General features: G+C 36.6%; 5 protein-coding genes and 2 pseudogenes across 5 annotated transcripts; all 7 read right to left on the bottom strand.

Moving 5' to 3' along the window:
* Positions 1-2,920: 2,920 nt before the first annotated feature.
* Positions 2,921-4,402, bottom strand: LOC137185037 (P2Y purinoceptor 1-like; the record flags this gene model as incomplete). The annotated part of the gene is made up of 1 exon (XM_067593253.1): positions 2,921-4,402. A coding segment is annotated over one exon (1,038 nt), but the record flags the coding sequence as incomplete, so codon positions are not given.
* Positions 4,392-7,043, bottom strand: LOC137185036 (P2Y purinoceptor 1-like). Its single transcript, XM_067593252.1, has one exon. It carries the CDS (start codon positions 6,923-6,925, stop codon positions 5,948-5,950), a length of 978 nt encoding a protein of 325 aa, XP_067449353.1. The 5' UTR covers positions 6,926-7,043; the 3' UTR covers positions 4,392-5,947.
* A 4,255-nt stretch (positions 7,044-11,298) lies between these two features.
* On the bottom strand, positions 11,299-13,684 carry LOC137185396 (P2Y purinoceptor 1-like). Its single transcript, XM_067593726.1, has one exon. The coding sequence runs from the start codon at positions 12,751-12,753 to the stop codon at positions 11,767-11,769; it is 987 nt and encodes a 328-aa protein (XP_067449827.1). The 5' UTR covers positions 12,754-13,684; the 3' UTR covers positions 11,299-11,766.
* A 215-nt stretch (positions 13,685-13,899) lies between these two features.
* LOC137185395 (P2Y purinoceptor 1-like) lies at positions 13,900-15,418 on the bottom strand. The gene has a single exon (XM_067593725.1). It carries the CDS (start codon positions 15,342-15,344, stop codon positions 14,358-14,360), a length of 987 nt encoding a protein of 328 aa, XP_067449826.1. The 5' UTR covers positions 15,345-15,418; the 3' UTR covers positions 13,900-14,357.
* A 950-nt stretch (positions 15,419-16,368) lies between these two features.
* Positions 16,369-17,997, bottom strand: LOC137185393 (P2Y purinoceptor 1-like; annotated as a pseudogene).
* A 935-nt stretch (positions 17,998-18,932) lies between these two features.
* LOC137185392 (P2Y purinoceptor 1-like) lies at positions 18,933-20,712 on the bottom strand (annotated as a pseudogene).
* A 2,808-nt stretch (positions 20,713-23,520) lies between these two features.
* Positions 23,521-25,062, bottom strand: LOC137185391 (P2Y purinoceptor 1-like). The gene has a single exon (XM_067593724.1). It carries the CDS (start codon positions 24,951-24,953, stop codon positions 23,967-23,969), a length of 987 nt encoding a protein of 328 aa, XP_067449825.1. The 5' UTR covers positions 24,954-25,062; the 3' UTR covers positions 23,521-23,966.
* Positions 25,063-26,748: the final 1,686 nt, after the last annotated feature.

The raw sequence follows: 26,748 nt of genomic DNA, 5'->3' as shown, positions 1-26,748 counted from the left end.
AATGTGACAAAGATGTATGGATGTCATACATTGTTATTTTTTATTTAACATGCACACAGATCCATACCTGCTTTGCATGTGATGTGCGATGAAAATAATAGTCCCCTTGAACCTTAGTGCTACTGAGATCTGTCACCTAAAATCACTTTACCTCACAGTAAACTATCAACACTGACATATACCAATATAAATTCTCTGTCAGCTACATTCAGAAACAACATGAGGTACTGAGTATGTTGTTGTGTCATGCTGGATGTAGCAGGATCAACAGGAATATATTTATTTATTTTAAAAAATCACCCCAGTAAAGGGACACTTTGTCTCAAATAGGCCAAACGGGCAGGTGCTCAAGCCCCCTTTGAGGTCCCTCTGTGCATGTGCCTGACCTTGTCAGTGGTATTTCACAACACAGAATGACAACTTTGAAAAATCAAAGTTTTGTGAAGGTTTTAAAGTTTGAATGGGGTCTGCTTTCACCAATCACACAATAGCAAAAGACAAAAGATCGCGACAAAGTCAACTTCTCCTGCAGAATCAGGGCGACAATCTGTTCCAGCCACATTTCAACAGAGGGAAATCTAACAATTTTCAGGCCGATGGCAGCACTGAAGTCAATCAGTCAGTCAGTCTGTCAGTCAGTCAGTCAGTCAGACTAACCTGCCATCTTTCCACAGGGCCCAGTACAGCGTGCTGCTGCGACTCTGCTCTCTGCAGATGGAGAAAACTTCATTCAAAGTACTTTCCAACAGTGAATAATCAGCCATTTAATTTGTGACTTCAAATGTGAAGTTACACGATACAACTTCAACGTGTTTCTTTAAAACAATACAAAATATCTGTAAGACTAAGGTTCAGAACAAAAACATTGAAGTGTCCCAGTTTTTTTTCCTGCAGCAAAGACTTCAATCCTCATCCATTCGCTACCAGACCAACGATGAATACTGAGATGAAAACAGGAGGCAGGAATCTGTGTTCAAAGACAAAACTGACACGAGGACAAGATGTGTTATTGATTCTGTCTTCTGGAAAGAAATTAGTTCAAACCCTTTCAGTGTAAGAGGTGGAAGGGAACGTGACCAACCATGTTCCTGTTTGAAGCATTGCTGTTTCACATGCAGATTCGAGATCACAGATAAATCTGTGGGTAAAAAAGACATGCGTGCATGCTTTGTCCATTTGCTTGTTCACAATCACTGCTCATTATCATATCATTTGAAAAGCACAATAGAAAAATGTTTACGACATACCACAGTGGATGTGGTCTCTAGGTTCTTGGAAACTGTGGTGATTTCTAAAAGTAGACATATTTTTTAAAAAGTCTTTACACCGGAGTGAACAGACAGTGGACGTTCACATGACCTGCTTAAGTGTAAAACATGGTTTTATATAGTTAGTGCCATGATATAACAACATTTTAAGGTTGAACATTACAGTCAGAATTTCCATATGTAGCTCCTTATTTGACAGCATGCAGCAAAAAATGCCCTGTCAAATTTAAATGAAAATATTCTGGATATGAGCTTTCTTTGGCTTGAAATAAGCAAATTTGGCTGCCAGTGCAGTCAGTGATTTTCACTTGATAGTTTTCTTAAAATAAGTCAGAATGTCCAATTACCAGAAGTGTTAAAAAAGGTAAAACAACAAAACATCACACAGGGAATACCGGTATAGAGTCATGCACACTAAGCACTGAGCCAACATGTCAACTGACTACTGGTGCAGTGGACCAACAACTTTGGTCCAAACTGACATATCTTATCAACTGTTGGATTGCCATGAAATTTTGTACAGACATTCACGTTCCCCTTATGATGTCTCCCATTGACTTTGGTGATGCCCTGGCTGTTCCTCCACAATGTGGTTGACCTTTTTGGTTTTGAGTGAAATTATTTTGCCAGCTATAGAATGGATTGCCATGAAATCTGGTACAGATATTCATGGTCTCAAGAGGAAGAATCTCAATTACTTTGGTAACCCTCTGACTTTTCCTCTAGCACCACAAAGTATGCACTTATCCATTGAAGTATCTCAATATCTGCTGTACGGATTGGAACAAAATTTGGTACAAACATTCATGATCCCCAGAGGATGACTCTCATTGACTTTAGTGATCCTCTGACTTTTCACCTAGCACCATCATCAGGTCAAAATTTCAATACTTCGATTTACCTGCAAATACTTGCAAAAATAATAACATTCCCATCACCTTTTGCTATACATTGTGTTTTGTACTAATTAAGTCTTATAGTCTTGTTTATTGGTCATTATGAAAATATCACCTTTGATGAAACTTTTGACCAATAATGATTAATTACTTCATAGTAATGTTTGTCCCCACATGTGCTGTAGGTGTACAATATGTACTATTCTGGTTTATAGTATTTTCATCTGATCATCTGATAATCAACTGATTATTCTGACTATAGGTTTAAATTGCTGAGCTTAAAATAAGTGTCAAAGCATACTGCAGGTCATGAAACAGACATGCCCCTTGTATCTAAGTGAAAACATAACCCCAAATAAGATAAAAATGGCAAATTAAGACAAGGCAAGTGGCACTGAGTTGAATTGAGTCAAACACCCCTGCATAGTCAGTACAATATAATTTGAACTCAAAAAAAGACAGACAAGATTTTAAATCAAAATACAAGATTATCTCACTTTCTTGAAAATAGAGTTTTTGGAGTGCAGCTTTAGCACTTAAAGTACAGTTGCATGATGATATGCATATCATGATGTTATTCATAAGTGTGCAAACAGTTTGGGTGATCCAGTTTTTCACCCACAGAAATGAGAAAGTAAGAGTCTCCCTCTGGTGGTTCCTACTTCAGAGAAAACACTGCAAGCCTTTTTGAATAATCATAATAACATATTGAGACTTGAAGATTTAGAGAAGTTTTTATTTAAGTAATTTATATAAACTTAAACAGTATTCTAATTTGATTAACCTTTTGTTATTTTATTCATTGTTAACTGTCTTTTATGCTAAACATTGTGTCAGTATAATCACACAAATTTTAATATTAGCATGAATGAAATCTTACTTGCAATCTGTTGCAACGTCAAAGGTTTGGTGGTTACAGAAGGTGCATATTGCAAACACAGAACTACTAGGCAAGGTAAGTTTATTTATGTAGCACATTTCAGCAACAAAGCAATTCAAAGTACACTACTACTGCTGAGACAATGAAAAATAAAGGGACAAATATGGAATTAAAATCATAATTGTTACTTTTGAGAAACAATTACAAATATATATTAATATTTAACATGTTCCTGGAAAAGCTGTGAGTTGATTGTATTGTTCTTATATGTTATCAGTATACAGTAATATAACAAAAAACATATTTTTCATGTATTATACCTAATCTGTGATTTGATTCATGGGCACACTACCAGAGTCTGTTGGAGGTGGATGTCTGAACATCTGACGAGCTCGCTGGAGTAGCTGTCTGAGCTGAGCAGTAATATTTTCATTTCCATGAAGATAAACCAGAGGGTTGAGAGCACTGTTCAGACACACAAGTCCACGACTTATCTGACGAGCAATGTAGACTCTATTAGACCATTCACGGCATTTCTTCTGTTCTAATAAAACTCTTGACCAGAGGTTGAGGTTCCTGAATACATGATAGGGGATGTAACAAACAGAGAAGAGAACAATCAAGATGAGCAATAATCTCAAGCATCTCTTTTTCAGTACCTTATCAGTGGTATTTTGGCGGCAGAGAATGACAATCACATGTCCATAGCAGCCCAGTGTGATGAGTAATGGGAGACAAAACCCAGTGAGTGTCCATCCGAGGCTGTATTTCAGGTAATCCTCAACATATGTCTTATGGGTGGTATCATAGCATTTCCCAGGTTTGTTTCCAGATGTTTTGGTGTAGAGCATGTCCGGAAGACTTTGAACGCTCACCAACAGCCAAACCATGACTGAGATAGCCACAGAGTAGGTGACAGTTAATCTTCCCATCATTCTCACTGGATGGACAATGGCCAGGTACCTGTACACACTTATACAAGTAAGGAATCCAATGCTGCCATATAAATTCAGGTTGAAGCAGAATCTTGTTATTTTGCAGAATGCATCTCCAAAGATCCATTTACTCTTCATAAAATAGTACACCATCAGAAATGGGAGTGTGAGCAGATACAAAATATCTGCAAGACCAAGGTTCAGAACAAAAACATTGATGATCTTAAATTTCTTCCAGTTATGCAGCAAATAGTTAAATCCCCATCCATTAGCCACCAGACCAACGATGAATACTAAGATGAAAACAGTTGGCAGGAATCTGCTTGGAAAGTCAAAGTTGATACGTTGACAAGATGTGTTATTTATTGTTAGTGTGATTCCTTCCTTCGGTGAGTGTGTGAAACAGAATAACAGTTCAGCAGTTCAGAGAAGACTTCCTGTTTTAAGCCTTGGCTTCTGAATACTAGATATGTGTCTCTGCACCTGCAAGTTTACAGGAAGTGGACCCTAAAAATGTCATTGGTTGACTTGTTTGTCTTTTTTTTTTAAACTAAAAATAGAAAGTGAGTACATGGTCAAACCAAGTCACAGCTTAGACTGCAATAACAGGCTAATATGTACTTGTCTGTCTTTATTTTTGTGACTCCTCTAACAATATCTTTTGATAAATGGAAATTGAAGTTTAACTCTAGTTTAGTAGCCTATGTGTGTGGCACCATTTCTAACATGAGGGCATTAAATATTTATATTCATTAATTGGAACATAGCTATAATTTCATTTCTCTTCAAACCTGATCAACAATTATATTCAAATATCAATTTATCCTCCTCTATCTTTACTTAAACCTGAGAAAGTTAGTTGGAAATGTTTAGCACATTACATTTCACCACTTTATATCAGAAAGGCTGCAGTTCTTACTAGTGACCACACAAAGTTTCACACTACACATTGGAAATTATTTCTGTATCATGTAGTCAGCAGAAGTTCTATAGTGCAGGACTACATGATAATTTTACTCACTTTCAGTAAAGTCATTATTTAACATAACTAAGACAGGCACTGTGTTAGTGTAGAGTTAGAGTAACACGATGTGTCAGGTTTCTACTGTCTGGTTGGGTTTTGTAAGGTTTACCGCTTCCTGCAGTAAAGCATGTTTGTATTTTAGCTGTGAGTTGATTGTATTGTTCTTATATGTTATCAGTATACAGTAATATAATAAGAAATGTTTGAATTTTATGGCGCTGTACCTCTGATTATCTCAATTTTTCTGGTGATCAAATCTTTAGCTTTGTAAATCAGTAATAAGCCTTTTAATAATAACAGTGTTTGGTTTAGATACACTCCAACCAAAAACATTGTTCAAATTTGACAACCCAAATATTGTACTAATTGGAAATGGCCTATTTCAAATCTATAGCAATTATAAATTATGTCTTTAGCATGAATAAAGACAGTTACAGAGTACATCTTTTAAAAATAATGGTCTAAAATCTTGAGAGTTGAGACTGTTTCTCTGTAGATTTCTAGCCACACTAGCAGCATAGCTCTCACTAGCCAGCAGCCACAATGCAGCAGGAACCTCTGTGTGTTTGTATGTGAGCAAGTGCACGTACATTCAGCGGAGTATGGCGGTGGGGTTGATTGACTGGGAGTGAGAGATGCTTTGCTCAAACATGGTGCAAATTTAAATATTAGTAGAATGAAATCTTTCTTGCAATCTGTTGCAAAGTCAATGGTTTGGTGGTTACATAAGCTGCATATTGCAAACACAGAACTACTAGGCAAGGCAAGTTTATTTATGTAGCACATTTCAGCAACAAAGCAATTCAAAGTACATTAGTACTGCTGAGACAATGAAAATTAAAGGGTCAAATATGGAATTAAAATCATAATTGTTACTTTTGAGAAACATTTACAAATATATATTAATATTTAACATGTTATTGGAAAAATATATTTATCATGTATTACACTTCATCTTTGATTCGATTCATGGGCACACTACCAGAGTCTGTTGGAGGTGGACGTCTGAACATATGACAAGCTCGCTGGAGCAGCTGTCTGAGCTGAGCAGTAATATGTTCATTTCCATGAAGATAAACCAGAGGGTTGAGAGCACTGTTCAGACACACAAGTCCACGACTTATCTGATGAACAATGTAGACTCCATTAGACCATTCATGGCATATATGCTGTTTGTATAGAACTCTTGACCAGAGGTTGAGGTTCCTGAATACATGATCGGGGATGTAACAAACAGAGAAGAGAACAATCAAGATGAACAACAACTTCAAACTTCTCTGTTTCAGTACCTTGTCAGTGGTATTTCTGCGGCAGAGAACAACAATCACATGTCCATAGCAGCCCAGTGTGATGAGGAATGGGATACAAAACCCAGTAAGTGTACATCCGAGGCTGTATTTCAGGTAATCCTCAACATATGTATCATTCGTGGTTTCGTGGCATTCAGTCACGTTTTCAGATGTCTTGGTGTAGAACATGTCTGGAAGACTTTGAACACTCACCAACAGCCAAACCATGACTGAAATAGCCACAGAGTGGGTGACAGTTAATCTTCCCCTCACTCTCAATGGATGGACAATGGCAAGGTACCTATACACACTTATACAAGTAAGGAATCCAATGCTGCCATGTAAATTCAGGTTGAAGCAGAATCTTGTTATCTTGCAGAATGCATCTCCAAAGATCCATCTTCTGTCCTTAAAATAGTACACCATCAGAAATGGGAGAGTGAGCAGATACAAAATATCTGCAAGACTAAGGTTCAGAAGAAAAACATTGATGTCCCCCGGTTTCTTCCAGTTGAGCAGCAAATACTTCAGTCCCCATCCATTAGCCACCAGACCAACGATGAATACTAAGGTGTAAACAGGAGGCAGGAATCTGTGTGTAAAGTCAAAGCTGACACATTTTATGTTATTCATTGTTAGTGTAATTCCTTCCCTCGGTGAGTGTGTGAAACAGAATAACAGTTCAGCAGTTCAGAAAAGACGTCCTGTTTTAAGCCTTGGCCTCTGAATATTAGATATGTGTTTCTGCAGCTGTGAGTTTACAGGAAATGGACTCGTAAAATTTCATTGGTTGACTCGTTTGCCTTTTTTGAGAACTGAAAATAGAAAGTGTGTCCATGCTCAAACCAAGTCACAGCTTAGACTGCAATGACAGGCTAATATGTACTTGTCTGTCTTTATTTTTGTGACTCTTCTGACAATACCTTTTGATAAATGAAAACTGAAGTTTAACTCTAGTTTAGTAGCCTATGTGTGTGGCACCATTTCTAACATGAGGGCATTAAATATTTAAAATAATTAATTAGAACATAGCTATAGTTTCATTTCTCTTCAAATCTGATCAACAATTATATGCAAATATCAATTTATCCTCCCCTATCTTTACTTAAACCTGAGAAAGTTAGTTGGAAATGTTTAGTACATTACATTTCACCACTTTATATCAGAAAGGCTGCAGTTCTTACTAGTGACCACACAAAGTTTCACACTACATATTGGAAATTATTTCTGTATCATGTAGTCAGCAGAAGTTCTATAGTGCAGGACTACATGATAGTTTTACTCACTTTCAGTAAAGTCATTATTTAACATAACTAAGACAGGTACTGTGTTAGTCGATAAGCTATTAGAGTAACACGATGTGTCAGGTTTCTACTGTCTGGTTGGGTTTTGTATGGTTCACCGCTTCCTTTGGTAAAGCATGTTTCTATTTAAGCTGTGAGTTGATTGTATTATTTTGATATGTTATCAATATAAGGTAATATAAAAAGATATGTGATTATCTCAAATGTTGTCATTAATAGCTTTATTTTCTGGTGATCGAATCATTTAGCTTTGTAAATCAGTAATAAGCCTTTTAATAATAACAGTGTTTGGTTTGGATACACTCCAACCAAAAATGTTCAAAAATTTGACAACCCAAATATTGTACTAATTATTCAGATCTATAGCAATTATAAATTATGTCTTTAGCATGAATAAAGAGAGTTACAGAATACATCTTTTAAAAATAATGGTCTAAGATCTTGAGAGTTGAGACTGTTTCTCTGTAGATTTCTAGCCACACTAGCAGCATAGCTCTCACTGGCCAGCAGCCACAATGCAGCAGGAACCTCTGTGTGTGTTTGTATGTGAGCAAGTGCACGTACATACAGCGGAGGATGGCGGTGGGGTTGATTGATTGGAAGTGAGAGATGCTTTGCTCAAACATGGTGCAAAACACAATATTAGAGATCTTTTATGTAGTTATAAGAAGTGTAAGTGAGGATAAAGACATCACCTGTAGTAATCTTGTGCCCCGAGCACCAGTGTGTTGACTGCAGCTCATTTAATGGCCACAAATGTCACTAGTGAGAGGGAATTTCTGACAGAACCTTTAATTCTAATCACAACATGGCATAATGTGACAAAGATGTATGGATGTCATACATTGTTATTTTTTATTTAACATGCGAACAGATCCATACCTGCTTTGCATGTGATGTGTGATGACAATAATAGTCCCCTTGAACCTTAGTGCTACTGAGATCTGTCACCTAAAATCACTTTACCTCACAGTAAACTATCAACACTGACATATACCAATATAAATTCTCTGTCAGCTACATTCAGAAACAACATGAGGTACTGAGTATATTGTTGTGTCATGCTGGATGTAGCAGGATCAACAGGAATATATTTATTTATTTTAAAAAATCACCCCAGTAAAGGGACACTTTGTCTCAAATAAGCCAAACGGGCAGGTGCTCAAGCCCCCTTTGAGGTCCCTCTGTGCATGTGCCTGACCTTGTCAGTGGTATTTCACAACACAGAATGACAACTTTGAAAAATCAAAGTTTTGTGAAGGTTTTAAAGTTTGAATGGGGTCTACTTTCACCAATCACACAATAGCAAAAGACAAAAGATCGCGACAAAGTCAACTTCTCCAGCAGCATCAGGGCGGCAATCTGTTCCAGCCACATTTCAACAGAGGGAAATATAACAATTTTCAGGCCGATGGCAGCACTGAAGTCAGTCAGTCAGTCAGTCAGTCAGTCAGTCAGTCAGTCAGTCAGTCAAACTAACCTGCCATCCTTCCACAGGGCCCAGTACAGCGTGCTGCTACGACTCTGCTCTCTGCAGATGGAGAAAACTTCATTCAAAGTACTTTCCAACGGTGAAAAATCAGCATTTTAATTTGTGACTTCAAATGTTAAGTTACACGATACAACTTCAACGTGTTTCTTTAAAACAATACAAAATATCTGTAAGACTAAGGTTCAGAACAAAAATATTGACATGTCCCAGTTTTTTTTCCTGCAGCAAAGACTTCAATCCTCATCCATTCGCTACCAGACCAACGATGAATACTGAGATGAAAACAGGAGGCAGGAATCTGTGTTCAAAGACAAAACTGACACGAGGACAAGATGTGTTATTGATTCTGTCTTCTGGAAAGAAATTAGTTCAAACCCTTTCAGTGTAAGAGGTGGAAGGGAACGTGACCAACCATGTTCCTGTTTGAAGCATTGCTGTTTCACATGCAGATTTGAGATCACAGATAAATCTGTGGGTAAAAAAGACATGCGTGCATGCTTTGTCCATTTGCTTGTTCACAACCACTGCTCATTATCATATCATTTGAAAAGCACAATAGAAAAATGTTTACGACATACCACAGTGGATGTGGTCTCTAGGTTCTTGGAAACTGTGGTGATTTCTAAAAGTAGACATATTTTTTAAAAAGTCTTTACACCGGAGTGAACAGACAGTGGACGTTCACATGACCTGCTTAAGTGTAAAACATGGTTTTATATAGTTAGTGCCATGATATAACAACATTTTAAGGTTGAACATTACAGTCAGAATTTCCATATGTAGCTCCTTATTTGACAGCATGCAGCAAAAATGCCCTGTCAAATTTAAATGAAAATATTCTGGATATGAGCTTTCTTTGGCTTGAAATAAGCAAATTTGGCTGCCAGTGCAGTCAGTGATTTTCACTTGATAGTTTTCTTAAAATAAGTCAGAATGTCCAATTACCAGAAGTGTTAAAAAAGGTAAAACAACAAAACATCACACAGGGAATACCGGTATAGAGTCATGCACACTAAGCACTGAGCCAACATGTCAACTGACTACTGGTGCAGTGGACCAACAACTTTGGTCCAAACTGACATATCTTATCAACTGTTGGATTGCCATGAAATTTTGTACATAAATTCACGTTCCCCTTATGATGTCTCCCATTGACTTTGGTGATGCCCTGGCTGTTCCTCCACAATGTGGTTGACCTTTTTGGTTTTGAGTGAAATTATTTCACCAGCTATAGAATGGATTGCCATGAAATCTGGTACAGATATTCATGGTCTCAAGAGGAAGAATCTCAATTGCTTTGGTAACCCTCTGACTTTTCCTCTAGCACCACAAAGTTTGCACTTATCCATTGAAGTATCTCAACATCTGCTGTACGGATTGGAACAAAATTTGGTACAAACATTCATGATCCCCAGAAGATGACTCTCATTGACTTAAGTGAACCGCTGACTTTTCACCTAGCACCATCATCAGGTCAAAATTTCAATACTTCGGTTTTTGCTATACATTGTGTTTTGTACTAATTAAGTCTTATAGTCTTGTTTATTGGTCATTATGAAAATATCACCTTTCATGAAACTTTTGACCAATAATGATTAATTACTTCATAGTAATGTTTGTCCCCACATGTGCTGTAGGCGTACAATATGTGCTATTCTGGTTTATAGTATTTTCATCTGATCATCTGATAATCAACTGATTATTCTGACTATAGGTTTAAATTGCTGAGCTTAAAATAAGTGTCAAAGCATACTGCAGGTCGTGAAACAGACATGTCCCTTGTATCTAAGTGAAAACATAACCCCAAATAAGATAAAAATGGCAAATTAAGACAAGGCGAGTGGTATTGAGTTGAATTGAGTCAAACACCCCTGCATAGTCAGTATAATATAATTTGAACTCAAAACAAGACAGACAAGATTTTAAATCAAAATACAAGATTATCTCACTTTCTTGGAAATAGAGTTTTTGGAGTGCAGTTTTAGCACTTAAAGTACAGTTGCATGATGATATGCATATCATGTAAGATGTTATTCATAAGTGTGCAAACAGTTTGGGTGATCCAGTTTTTCACCCACACAAACGAGAAAGTAAGAGTCTCCCTCTGGTGGTTCCTACTTCAGATAAAACACTGCAAGCCTTTTTGAATAATCATAATAACATATTGAGACTTGAAGATTTAGAGAATTTATTATTTAAGTGATTTTTAATTTTTTTTTCTGCATATATAAATACAATTTTCCACATGTACAAGTCTGAATTATACTCAGATGACAACAACAGCATGGTCATATAAAAACTTAAACAGTATTCTAATTTGATTAACCTTTTGTTATTTTATTCATTGTTAACTGTCTTTCATGCTAAACATTGTGTCAGTATAATCACACAAACTAAAATATTAGCATGAATGAAATCTTACTTGCAATCTGTTGCAAATTCAAAGGTTTGGTGGTTACATAAGCTGCATATTGCAAACACAGAACTACTAGGCAAGGCAAGTTTATTTATGTAGTACATTTCAGCAACAAAGCAATTCAAAGTACACTACTACTGCTGAGACAATTAAAATTAAAGGGACAAATATGGAATTAAAATCATAATTGTTACTTTTGAGAAACAATTACAAATATATATTAATATTTAACATGTTATTGGAAAAATATATTTATCATGTATTACACTTCATCTTTGATTTGATTCATGGGCACACTACCAGAGTCTGTTGGAGGTGGATGTCTGAACATCTGACGAGCTCGCTGGAGCAGCTGTCTGAGCTGAACAGTAATATTTTCATTTCCATGAAGATAAACCAGAGGGTTGAGAGCACTGTTCAGACATACAAGTCCACGACTTATCTGACGAGCAATGTAGACTCTATTAGACCATTCACGGCATTTCTTCTGTTCTAATAAAACTCTTGACCAGAGGTTGAGATTCCTCAATACATGATAGGGGATGTAACAAACAGAGAAGAGAACAATCAAGATTAGCAAGAATTTCAAACTTCTCTGTTTCTGTACCTTGTCGATGGTATTTCTGCGGCAGAGAACAACAATCACATGTCCATAGCAGCCCAGTGTGATGAGGAATGGGAGACAAAACCCAGTGAGTGTCCATCCGAGGCTGTATTTCAAGTAATCCTCAACATATGTCCTGTTGGTGGTATCATAGCATTTCCCAGGCCTGTTTCCAAATGTCTTGATGTAAAACATGTCCGGAAGACTTTGAACACTCACCAACAGCCAAACCATGACTGAAATAGCCACAGAGTGGATGACAGTTAATCTTCCCATCATTCTCACTGGATGGACAATGGCCAGGTACCTGTACACACTTATACAAGTAAGGAATCCAATGCTGCCATATAAATTCAGGTTGAAGCAGAATCTTGTTATCTTGCAGAATGCATCTCCAAAGATCCAAGTACTCTTCATAAAATAGTACACCATCAGAAATGGGAGTGTGAGCAGATACAAAATATCTGCAAGACCAAGGTTCAGAACAAAAACATTGATGATCTTAAGTTTCTTCCAGTTATGCAGCAAATAGTTCAGTCCCCATCCATTAGCCACCAGCCCAACGATGAATACTAAGATGAAAACAGTTGGCAGGAATCTGCTTGGAAAGTCAAAGTTGATACGTTGACAAGATGTGTTATTCATTGTTGGTGTAATTCCTTCCCTCGGTGAGTGTGTGAAACAGAGTAACAGTTCAGCAGTTCAGAAAAGACTTCCTGTTTTAAGCCTTGGCCTCTGAATATTAGATATGTGTTTCTGCACCTGCAAGTTTACAGGAAATGGACCCTAAAAATGTCATTGGTTAACTTGTTTGTCTTTTTTTTATTTTTTTTACTAAAAATAGAGAGTGAGTACATGGTCAATCCAAGTCACAGCTTAGACTGCAATAACAGGCTAATATGTACTTGTCTGTCTTTATTTTTGTGACTCCTCTGACAATACCTTTTGATAAATGGAGATTGAAGTTTAACTCTAGTTTAGTAGCCTATATGTGTGGCACCATTTCTAACATGAGGGCATTAAATATTTAAATTCATTAATTGGAACATAGCTATAATTTCATTTCTATTCAAACTTGATCAACAATCATATGCATATATCAATTTATCCTCCTCTATCTTTACTTAAACCTGAGAAAGTTAGTTGGAAATGTTTAGTACATTACATTTCACCACTTTATATCAGAAAGGCTGCAGTTCTTACTAGTGACCACACAAAGTTTCACACTACATATTGGAAATTATTTCTGTATCATGTAATCAGCAGAAGTTCTATAGTGCAGGACTACATGATAATTTTACTCACTTTCAGTAAAGTCATTATTTAACATAACTAAGACAGGCACTGTGTTAGTCGATAAGCTATTAGAGTAACACGATGTGTCAGGTTTCTACTGTCTGGTTGGGTTTTGTATGGTTTACCGCTTCCTGCAGTAAAGCATGTTTGTATTTTAGCTGTGAGTTGATTGTATTGTTCTTATATGTTATCAGTATACAGTAATATAACAAGAAATGTTTGATTTGTATGGAAGTGTACCTCTGATTATCTCAAATTTTCTGGTGATCAAATCATTTAGCTTTGTAAATCAGTAATAAGCCTTTTAATAACAGTGTTGTTTGGTTTAGATACACTCCAACCAAAAATGTTGTTCAAAAATTTGACAACCCAAATATTGAACTAATTGGAAATGGCCTATAGCAATTATAAATTATGTCTTTAGCATGAATAAAGAGAGTTACAGAATACATCTTTTAAAAATAATGGTCTAATATCTTGAGAGTTGATCATGTTTCTCTGTAGATTTCTAGCCGCACTAGCAGCATAGCTCTCACTGGCCAGCAGCCACAATGCAGCAGGAACCTCTGTGTGTTTGTATGTGAGCAAGTGCACGTACATACAGCGGAGGATGGCGGTGGGGCTGACTGACTGGGAGTGAGAGATGTTTTGCTCAAACATGGTGAAAATTTAACTATTAGCATGAATGAAATCTTTCTTGCAATCTGTTGCAAAGTCAAAGGTTTGGTGGTTACATAAGCTGCATATTGCAAACACAGAACTACTAGGCAAGGCAAGTTTATTTATGTAGCACATTTCAGCAACAAAGCAATTTAAAGTACACTACTACTGCTGAGACAATGAAAATTAAAGGGACAAATATGAAATTAAAATCATAATTGTTACTTTTGAGAAACATTTACAAATATATACTAATATTTAACATGGTATTAGAAAAATATATTTATCATGTATTACACTTCATCTTTTATTTGATTCATGGGCACACTACCAGAGTCTGTTGGAGGTAAATGTCTGAACATCTGACGAGCTCGCTGGAGCAGCTGTCTGAGCCGAGCAGGAATATCTTCATTTCCATGAAGATAAACCAGAGGGTTTAGAGCACTGTTCAGACACACAAGTCCACGACTTATCTGATAAGCAATGTAGACTCCATTAGACCATTCACGGCATTTATGCTGTTTTAATAAAACTCTTGACCAGAGGTTGAGGTTCTTGAATACATGATAGGGGATGTAACAAACAGAGAAGAGAACAATCAAGATCAACAACAACTTCAAACTTTTCTGTTTTTGTACCTTGTCAGTGGTATTTCTGCAGCAGAGAATGACAATCACATGTCCATAGCAGCCCAGTGTGATGAGGAATGGGAGACAAAACCCAGTAAGTGTCCATCCGAGGCTATATTTCAGGTAATCCTCAACATATGTCTTATGGGTCGTACTGTAGCATTTCCCAGGTTTGTTTCCAGATGTCTTGGTGTAGAACATGTCTGGAAGACTTTGAACACTCACCAACAGCCAAACCATGACTGAAATAGCCACAGAGTGGGTGACAGTTAATCTTCCCATCATTCTCACTGGGTGGACAATGGCCAGGTACCTGTACACACTTATACAAGTAAGGAATCCAATGCTGCCATATAAATTCAGGTTGAAGCAGAATCTTGTTATCTTGCAGAATGTGTCTCCAAAGATCCAAGTACTCTTCATAAAATAGTACACCATCAGAAATGGGAGTGTGAGCAGATACAAAATATCTGCAAAACCAAGGTTCAGAACAAAAACATTGATGATCTTAAGTTTCTTCCAGTTATGCAGCAAAGACTTCAGTCCCCATCCATTAGCCACCAGACCAACGATGAATACTAAGATGAAAACAGGAGGCAGGAATCTGCTTGAAAAGTCAAAGCTGACACGTTGACAAGATGTGTTATTCATTGTTAGTGTAATTCCTTCCCTCAGTGAATGTGTGAAACAGAATAACAGTTCAGTTCAGAGAAGACTTCCTGTTTTAAGCCTTGGCTTCTGAATACTAGGTATGTGTTTCTGCACCTACAAGTTTACAGGAAATGGACTCGTAAAATTTCATTGGTTGACTCGTTTGCCTTTTTTGAAAATTGAAAATAGAAAGTGAATCAACGTTCAAACCAAGTCACAGCTTAGACTGCAATAACAGGCTAATATGTACTTGTCTGTCTTTATTTTTGTGACTCCTCTGACAATACCTTTGGATAAATGGAAACTGAAGTTTAACTCTAGTTTAGCAGCCTATGTGTGTGGCACCATTTCTAACATGAGGGCATTAAATATTTAAATTCATTAATTGGAACATAGCTATAATTTCATTTCTATTCAAACTTGATCAATGATTATATGCAAATATCAATTTATCCTCCCCTATCTTTACTTAAACCTGAGAAAGTTAGTTGGAAATGTTTAGCACATTACATTTCACCACTTTATATCAGAAAGGCTGCAGTTTTTACTAGTGACCACACAAAGTTTCACACTACATATTGGAAATTATTTCTGTATCATGTAGTCAGCAGAAGTTCTATAGTGCAGGACTACATGATAATTTTACTCACTTTCAGTAAAGTCATAATTTAACATAACTAAGACAAGTACTGTGTTAGTCGATAAACTATTAGAGTAACACGATGTGTCAGGTTTCTACTGTCTGGTTGGGTTTTGTATGGTTTACCGCTTCCTGCAGTAAAACATGTTTCTATTTCAGCTGTGAGTTGATTGTATTATTCTGATATGTTATCAATATACAGTAATATAACAAGAAATGTTTGATTTGTATGGCAGTGTACCTCTGATTATCTCAAATGTTGTTATTAATAGCTTTATTTTCTGGTGATAAAATCATTTAGCTTTGTAAATCAGTAATAAGCCTTTTAATAATAACAGTATTTGGTTTGGATACACTCCAATCAAAAATGTTCAAAAATTTGACAACCCAAATATTGTACTAATTGGAAATGGCTTATTTCCAATCTATAGCAATTATAAATTATGTCTTTAGCATGAATAAAGAGAGTTACAGAATACATCTTTTAAAAATAATGGTCTAAGATCTTGAGAGTTGAGACTGTTTCTTTGTAGATTTCTAACCACACTAGCAGCATAGCTCTCACTGGCCAGCAGCCACAATGCAGCAGGAACCTCTGTGTGTGTTTGTATGTGAGCAAGTGCACGTACATACAGCGGAGGATGGCGGTGGGGTTGACTGACTGGGAGTGAGAGATGTTTTGCTGAAACATGGTGCAAATTTAAATATTAGCATGAATGAAATCTTACTTCCAATCTGTTGTAAACTCAAAGGTTTGGTGGTTACATAAGCTGCATATTGCAAACACAGAACTACTAGGCAAGGCAAGTTTATTTATGTAGCACATTTCAGCAACAAAGCAATTCAAAGTACACTACTACTGCTGAGACAATGAAAATGAAATTAGACACAGAATCATTATTTCTGAGAAACATTTACAAATATATACTAATATTTAACATGTTACTGGAAAAACATATTTTTCATGTATTAAACATCGTCTGTGAGTTCTGTTATGGGCACACTACCAGAGTCTGTTGGAGGTGGATGTCTGAACATCTGACGAGCTTGCTGGAGCAGCTGTCTGAGTTGAGAATGAATATCTTCATTTCCATGAAGATAAACCAGAGGGTTTAGAGCACTGTTCAGACACACAAGTCCACGACTTATCTGATGAGCAATGTAGACTCTATTAGACCAATCACGGCATATCTGCTGTTTTGATAAAACTCTTGACCAGAGGATGAGGTTCTTGAATACATGATAGGGGATGTAACAAACAGAGAAGAGAACAATCAAGATGAGCAATAATTTCAAACTTCTCTGTTTCTGTACCTTGTCAATGGTATTTTTGCGGCAGAGAATGACAATCACATGTCCATAGCAGCCCAGTGTGATGAGGAATGGGAGACAAAACCCAGTGAGTGTCCATCTGAGGCTATATTTCAGGTAATCCTCAACGTATGTATCATTGGTGGTATCATAGCATTTCCCAGGTTTGTTTCCAGATGTCTTGGTGTAGAACATGTCTGGAAGACTTTGAACACTCACCAATAGCCAAACCATGATTGAAATAGCCACAGAGTGGGTGACAGTTAATCTTCCCCTCGCTCTCATTGGATGGACAATGGCCAGGTACCTGTACACACTTATACAAGTAAGGAATCCAATGCTGCCATATAAATTTAAGTTGAAGCAGAATCTTGTTATCTTGCAGAATGCGTCTCCAAAGATCCAAGTACTGTCCTTAAAATAGTACACCATCAGAAATGGGAGTGTGAGCAGATACAAAATATCTGCAAGACCAAGGTTCAGAACAAAAACATTGATGATCTTAAGTTTCTTCTAGTTGTGCAGCAAAGACTTCAGTCCCCATCCATTAGCTACCAGACCAACGATGAATACTAAGATGAAAACAGGAGGCAGGAATCTGCTTGAAAAGTCAAAGTCGACACGTTGACAAGTTGTGTTATTCTTTATTAGTGAAATTCCTTCCCTCGGTGAATGTATGAAACAGAATAACAGTTCAGCAGTTCAGAAAAGACGTCCTGTTCTAAGCCTTGGCCTCTGAATACTAGATATGTGTTTCTGCACTTGCGAGTTTACAGGAAATGGACTCGTAAAATTTCATTGGTTGACTCGTTGGTTATTTTTATAGTGAGTCCATGCTCAAACCAAGTCACAGCTTAGACTACAATAACAGGCTAATATGTACTTGTCTGTCTTTATTTTTGTGACTCCTCTGACAATACCTTTTGATAAATGGAAACTGAAGTTTAACTCTAGTTTAGTAGCCTGTGTGTGTGGCACCATTTCTAACATGATGGCATTAAATATTTAAATTTATCAATTAGAACATTCAACGATTCCAGGCAAATATCAATTTATCGTCCCCTATCTTTACTTAAACCTGAGAAAGTTATTTGGAAATGTTTAGTACATTACATTTCACCACTTTATATCAGAAAGGCTGCAGTTCTTACTGGTGACCACACAAAGTTTCACACTACATATTGGAAATTATTTCTGTATCATGTAGTCAGCAGAAGTTCTATAGTGCAGGGCTACATGATAATTTTACTCACTTTCTGTAAAGTCATTATTTACCATTACTTGGGTAGATTCCACCAAGATAGAGATTTTTACGGAAATGAAATAAAAGAAAAAAGAAAAAAGCACTTGATGAATAAACTTCATAGTTTGCACTAAGCTATTAGAGTTAAACGAGGTGTCAGGTTTCCACTGTCTGGTTGGGTTTTGTATGGTTTACCGCTTCCTGCAGTAAAGAATGTTCCTATTTTAGCTGTGAGTTGATTGTATTGTTCCTACATGTTATCAATATACAGTAATATAACAAGAAATGTTTGATTTGTATGACAGTGTACCTCCGATTATCTCAAATCTTGTCATCAAAGCTGACACGAGGACAAGATGTGCATCCCTGCATAGTCAGTATAATATAATTTGAACTCAAAACAAGTCAGACAAGATTTTAAATCAAAATAGAAGATTATCTCACTTTCTTGGAAATAGAGTTTTTGGAGTGCAGTTTTAGCACTTAAAGTACAGTTGTATGATGTTATGCATATCATGTAAGATGTTATTCATAAGTGTGCAAACAGTTTGGGTGATCCAGTTTTTCACCCACACAAATGACAAAGTAAGAGTCTCCCTCTGGTGGTTCCTACTTCAAAGGAAACACTGCAAGCCTCTCTGAAAAATCATAATAACATATTGAGACTTGAAGATTCAGAGAATTTATTACTTCAGTGATTTTTAAAGTTTTTTTTCTGCATATATAAACACAATTTTCCACATATACAAGTCTGAATTATGCTCAGATGACAACAACAGCATGGTCATATATAAACTTAAACAGTATTCTAATTTGATTAACCTTTTGTTATTTTATTCATTGTTAACTGTCTTTCATGCTAAACATTCAGTATAATCACACAAATTTAAATATTAGCATGAATGAAATCTTACTTGCAATCTGTTGCAAAGTCAAAGGTTTGGTGGTTACAGAAGCTGCATATTGCAAACACAGAACTACTAGGCAAGGCAAGTTTATTTATGTAGCACATTTCAGCAACAAAGCAATTCAAAGTACACTACTACTGCTGAGACAATGAAAATGAAATTAGAAACAGAATCATTATTTTTGAGAAACATTTACAAATATATACTAATATTTAACATGTTACTGGAAAAACATATTTTTCATGTATTATACCTAATCTGTGATTTGATTCATGGGCACACTACCAGAGTCTGTTGGAGGTGGACGTCTGAACATCTGACGAGCTCGCTGGAGCAGCTGTCTGAGCTGAGAACGAATATCTTCATTTCCATGAAGATAAACCAGAGGGTTCAACCACTGTTCAGACACACGAGTCCACGACTTATCTGACGAGCAATGTAGACTCCATTAGACCAATCATAGCATACCTGATGTTTTGACAAAACTCTTGACCAGAGGCTGAGGTTCTTGAATACATGATAGGGGATGTAACAAACAGAGAAGAGAACAATCAAGATTAGTAATAATTTCAAACTTCTCTGTCTTTGTACCTTGTCAATGGTATTTCTGCGGCAGAGAATGACAATCACTTGTCCATAGCAGCCCAATGTGATGAGGAATGGGAGACAAAACCCAGTGAGTGTCCATCCGAGGCTGTATTTCAGGTAATCCTCAACGTATGTCTTATGGGTGGTATCATAGCATGCAGTCTTGTTTTCAAATGTCTTGGTGTAGAACATGTCTGGAAGACTTTGAACACTCACCAACAGCCAAACCATGACTGAAATAGCCACAGAATGGGTGACAGTTAATCTTCCCCTCGCTCTCATTGGATGGACAATGGCCAGGTACCTGTACACACTTATGCAAGTAAGGAATCCAATGCTGCCATATAAATTCAGGTTGAAGCAGAATCTTGTTATCTTGCAGAATGTATCTCCAAAGATCCAAGTACTGTCCTTAAAATAGTACACCATCAGAAATGGGAGTGTGAGCAGATACAAAATATCTGCAAGACCAAGGTTCAGAAGAAAAACATTGATGATCCCCAGTTTCTTCCAGTTGTGCAGCAAATACTTCAGTCCCCATCCATTAGCCACCAGACCAACGATGAATACTAAGATGAAAACAGGAGGCAGGAACCTGTGTGTAAATTCAAGGCTGACACGTTGACAAGTTGTGTTATTCATTGTTGGTGTAATTCCTTCCCTCTGTGGATGTGTGAAACAGAATAACAGTTCAGCTGTTCAGAAAAGACGTCCTGTTTTAAGCCTTGGCCTCTGAATACTAGGTATGTGTTTCTGCACCTGCGAGTTTACAGGAAATGGACACTTAAAATTTCATTGGTTGACTTGTTGGTTATTTTTTATTAAAACTGAAAATAGAAAGTGAATCAATGCTCAAACCAAGTCACAGCTTAGACTGCAATGAGAGGCTAATATGTACTTGTCTGTCTTTATTTTTGTGACTCCTCTGACAATACCTTTTGATAAATGAAAACTGAAGTTTAACTCTAGTTTAGTAGCCTGTGTGTGTGGCACCATTTCTAACATGATGGCATTAAATATTTAAATTAATCAATTAGAACATTCAACGATTCCAGGCAAATATCAATTTATCCTCCCCTATCTTTACTTAAACCTGAGAAAGTTATTTGGAAATGTTTAGTACATTACATTTCACCACTTTATATCAGAAAGGCTGCAGTTCTTACTGGTGACCACACAAAGTTTCACACTACATATTGGAAATTATTTCTGTATCATGTAGTCAGCAGAAGTTCTATAGTGCAGGACTACATGATAGTTTTACTCACTTTCAGCAAAGTCATTATTTAACATAACTAAGACAGGTACTGTGTTAGTTGATAAGCTATTAGAGTAACACGAGGTGTCAGGTTTCTACTGTCTGGTTGGGTTTTGTATGGTTTACCGCTTCCTTTGGTAAAGCATGTTTCTATTTAAGCTGTGAGTTGATTGTATTATTCTGATATGTTTTCAATATACAGTAATATAACAAGAAATGTTTGATTTGTATGGAAGTGTACCTCTGATTATCTCAAATGTTGTCGTTAATACCTTTTTTTTCTGGTGATCAAATCATTTAGCTTTGTAAATCAGTAATAAGCCTTTTAATAATAACAGTGTTTATTTTGGATACACTCCAACCAAAAACGTTGTTCAAAAATTGACAAACCAAATATTGTACTAATTGGAAATGGCCTACTTCAAATCTATAGCAATTATAAATAATGTCTTTAGCATGAATAAAGAGAGTTACAGAATACATCTTTTAAAAATAATGGTCTAAGATCTTGAGAGTTGAGATTGTTTCTCTGTAGATTTCTAACCACACTAGCAGCATAGCTCTCACTGGCTAGCAGCCACAATGCAGCAGGAACCTCTGTATGTGTTTGTATGTGAGCAAGCGCACGTACATACAGCAGGGGATGGCGGTGGGGTTGACTGATTGGGAATGAGAGATGCTTTGCTCAAACATGGTGCAAAACACAATATTAGAGATCTTTTATGTAAGTATAAGAAGTGTAAGTGAGGAAAAAGACATCACCTGCAACAGTCTCGTACTGCGAGCACCAGGGTGTTGACTGCAGCTCATTTAATGGCCACAGATGTCACTAATGAGAAGGAATTTCTGACAGAACCTTTAATTCTAATCACAACGTGGCATAATGTGACAAGAATGTATGGATGTCATACATTGTTATTTTTTATTTAACATGCACACACTTGATCCATACCTGCTTTGCATGGGATGTGCAATGACAATAATAGTCCCCTTGAACCTTAGTGCTACTGAGTTCTGTCACCTACAATCACTTTACCTCACAGTAAACTATTAACACTGACATATACCAATATGAATTCTCTGTCAGCTACATTCAGAAACAACATGAGGTACTGAGTATATTGTTGTGTCATGCTGGATGTAGCAGGATCAACAGGAATATATTTATTTATTTAAAAAAATCACCCCAGTAAAGGGACACTTTGTCTCTAAGAGACCAAACAGGCAGGTGCTCAAGCCCCCTTTGAGGTCCCTCTGTGCATGTGCTTGACCTTGTCAGTGGTATTTCACAACACAGAATACAACTTTGAAAATTAAAGTTTTGTGAATGTTTTAAAGTTTGAATGGGGTCTGCTCTCACCAATCACACAATAGCAAAAGACAAATGACCCAGACAAAGTCAACTTCTCCAGCAGCATCAGGGCGGCAATCTGTTCCAGCCACATTTCAACAGAGGAAAATCTGGTAGCACTGAAGTCAGTCAGTCAGTCAGTCAGTCAGTCAGTCCATCAGACTAACCTGCCATCCTTCCAGAGGGCCCAGTGCAGCGTGCTGCTACGACTCTGCTCTCTGCAGATGGAGAAAACTTCATTCACAGTAATTATAACAGTGAATAATCAGCCATTTAATTTGTGACTTCAAATGTTAAGACACATCATACAACTTTAAGGTGTTTCTTTAAAACCATACAAAATATCTGCAAGACTAAGGTTCAGAACAAAAACATTGACATGTCCCAGTTTTTTCCATTTCTGCAACAAAGACTTCAATCCCCATCCATTAGCTACCAGAGCAACGATGAATACTGAGATAAAAACAAGAGGCAGAAATCTGTGTTCAAAGACAAGGATGACACGAGGACAAGATGTGCATCCCTGCATAGTCAGTATAATATAATTTGAACTCAAAACAAGTCAGACAAGATTTTAAATCAAAATAGAAGATTATCTCACTTTTTTGGAAATAGAGTTTTTGGAGTGCGGTCTTAGCACTTAAAGTACAGTTGTATGATGTTATGCATATCATGTAAGATGTTATTCATAAGTGTGCAAACAGTTTGGGTGATCCAGTTTTTCACCCACACAAATGAGAAAGTAAGAGTCTCCCTCTGGTGGTTCCTACTTCAGATAAAACACTGCAAGCCTTTTTGAACAATCATAATAACTTATTGAGACTTGAAGATTTAGAGAATTTTTTGTTTAAGTGAGTTTTAATTTTTTTTTCTGCATATATAAACACAATTTTCCACATATACAAGTCTGAATTATGCTCAGATGACAACAACAGCATGGTCATATATAAACTTAAACAGTATTCTAATTTGATTAACCTTTTGTTATTTTAGTCATTGTTAACTGTCTTTTATGCTAAACATTCAGTATAATCACACAAATTTAAATATTAGCATGAATGAAATCTTTCTTGCAATCTGTTGCAAATTCAAAGGTTTGGTGGTTACATAAGCTGCGTATTGCAAACACAGAACTACTAGGCAAGGCAAGTTTATTTATGTAGCACATTTCAGCAACAAAGAAATTCAAAGTACACTACTACTGCTGAGACAATGAAAATTAAAGGGACAAATATGAAATTAAAAACATTATTATTTTTGAGAAACATTTACAAATATATACTAATGTCTAATATGTTACTGGAAAAACTTATTTTTCATGTATTAAACTTCATCTGTGATTTGATTCATGGGCACACTACCAGAGTCTGCTGGAGGTGGATGTCTGAACATCTGACGAGCTCGCTGGAGCAGCTGTCTGAGCTGAGAACGAATATCTTCATTTCCATGAAGATAAATCAGAGGGTTTAGAGCACTGTTCAGACATACAAGTCCACGACTTATCTGACTAGCAATGTAGACTTCATTAAACCACTCATAGCATACCTGCTGTTTTGATAAAACTCTTGACCAGACGATGAGGTTCTTGAATACATGATAGGGGATGTAACAAACAGAGAAGAGAACAATCAAGATGAGCAACAACTTCAAACTTCTCTGTTTCTGTACCTTGTCAATGGTATTTTTGCAGCAGAGAATGACAATCACATGTCCATAGCAGCCCAGTGTGATGAGGAATGGGAGACAAAACCCAGTGAGTGTCCTTCCGAGGCTGTATTTCAGGTAATCCTCGACGTATGTATCATTGGTGGTATCGTAGCATTTCCCAGGTTTGTTTCCAGATGTCTTGGTGTAGAACATGTCCGGAAGACTTTGAACACTCACCAACAGCCAAACCATGACTGAAATAGCCACAGAGTGGGTGACAGTAAATCTTCCCATCATTCTCACTGGATGGACAATGGCCAGGTACCTGTACACACTTATACAAGTAAGGAATCCAATGCTGCCATATAAATTTAAGTTGAAGCAGAATCTTGTTATCTTGCAGAATGTATCTCCAAAGATCCATTTACTCCTCATAAAATAGTAAAACATCAGAAATGGGAGTGTGAGCAGATACAAAATATCTGCAAGACCAAGGTTCAGAACAAAAACATTGATGATCTTAAGTTTCTTCCAGTTGTGCAGCAAAGACTTCAGTCCCCATCCATTAGCCACCAGACCAACGATGAATACTAAGATGAAAACAGGAGGCAGGAATCTGCTTGTAAAGTCAAAGTTGATACTTTGACAAGTTGTGTTATTCATTGTTAGTGTAATTCCTTCCCTCGGTGAGTGTGTGAAACAGAGTAACAGTTCAGCAGTTCAGAAAAGACGTCCTGTTTTAAGCCTTGGCTTCTGAATATTAGATATGTGTTTCTGCATTTGCGAGTTTACAGGAAATGGACCCTAAAAATTACATTGGTTGACTTGTTGGATATTTTTATTAAAACTGAAAATAGAAAGAGAGTAAATGCTCACACCAAGTCACATCTTAGATTACAATGACAAGCTAATATGTACTTCTCTGTCTTTATTTTTGTGACTCCTCTGACAATACCTTTTGATAAATGAAAACTGAAGTTTAACCCTAGTTTAGTAGCCTATGTGTGTGGCACCATTTCTAACATGAGGGCATTAAATATTTAAATTCATTAATTAGAAAATAGCTATAATTTCATTTCTCTTCAACCCTGATCAACAATTATATTCAAATATCAATTTATCCTCCCCTATCTTTACTTAAACCTGAAAAAGTTAGTTGGAAATGGTAAGCACATTACATTTCACCACTTTATATCAGAAAGGCTGCAGTTTTTACTAGTGACTGCACAAAGTTTCACACTACATATTGAAATTATTTCTGTATCATGTAGTCAGCAGAAGTTCTATAGTGCAGGACTACATGATAATTTTACTCATTTTCAGTAAAGTCATTATTTATCATTGCTTGGGTAGATTCCATGAAGATAGAGTTTTTTACTGAAATGAAATGAAATAAAAAATGTGCACTTTATCAATAAAGTTTATAGTTTGCACTCAGTTATGTATTACAGACAGGTACTGTGTTAGTGGATAAGCTATTAGAGTAACACAAGGTGTCAGATTTCTACTGTCTGTCAAATACAGATATAAATAGAAATACTGGGCCCTCTGCACATCCCTAATACTCAAAAGGCATCTTCAAAGTCTAACAACTACAACATAGTAAAAACAATTTGGATGAATGAAATGGTCTCACAACAACTATCTAATTCTAATCCCACACACAGGTTCTAGTGGTAGCTATTGGCACCACTAGATGATGTAGTTGTAATGTCATACAGGAATAAATAATCAGAACTTCAAAAGCAGATTATTTTAACCTACATTATCTCAAATCAAGGACTATTTTAATGCACAACTCAGAAGGGCATTTTTGCTCCTCAAGACTTAAAAGGGCCATTTTAGTTGAGGAATAGACCTTACTTCTCCTTAGAGTGAACTTGTATGAGAAAATGAGAGAATAATCACAATAATGAAAGCACAGCACAGAGCACGGACTGATGTGTCATCATATTTAAAAATAATTCCGTTCAAAGTCTGACTAAAACTGAAACTAAAGCAGAATATTTTGTAGAAGTCTAAACAAGTTACTTTCCACCACTGAACATTTGACCGTTTGTTATTTCAGACACTTTAACGCTGTGAGAAAACGCTCCGCTCTGTCTGTCTCTCATGACGGGTTGGACTGAACCAACTCAAAGGGTGGTCCGAGAACATCAGATTTTTTTATTACTTGTTTTTGTTGCTAAAAATAGAAAAATGATCATTCATATAGGCTGCTTAAAAAGAATCACCTGATTGCAGGGACTGTATGATGATAAGGTTATTTCTAAAAAGACAAAAAAGTAGGGTTGCAAAACCATAACTTTGCTCCCCCTAATTGAATAATGGGAATGCATTTGCTGACCAAGAATAACTCAGTGAGTAATTGAAAAGTGTGACTAAGAGACTGATCTTGCAGGTGGGTGAGTCTATCCGTTTCTTTAGTAGACTCAACACACAGAGGTTGACTAATGTT

The sequence above is a fragment of the Thunnus thynnus genome, chromosome 6 (assembly GCF_963924715.1).
Source record: "Thunnus thynnus chromosome 6, fThuThy2.1, whole genome shotgun sequence".
In the NCBI taxonomy this organism is placed as follows: Eukaryota; Metazoa; Chordata; class Actinopteri; order Scombriformes; family Scombridae; genus Thunnus; species Thunnus thynnus.
The sequence above is the reverse complement of the archived record's forward strand: the minus strand, read 5'-3'. Positions and strand labels throughout refer to the sequence as shown.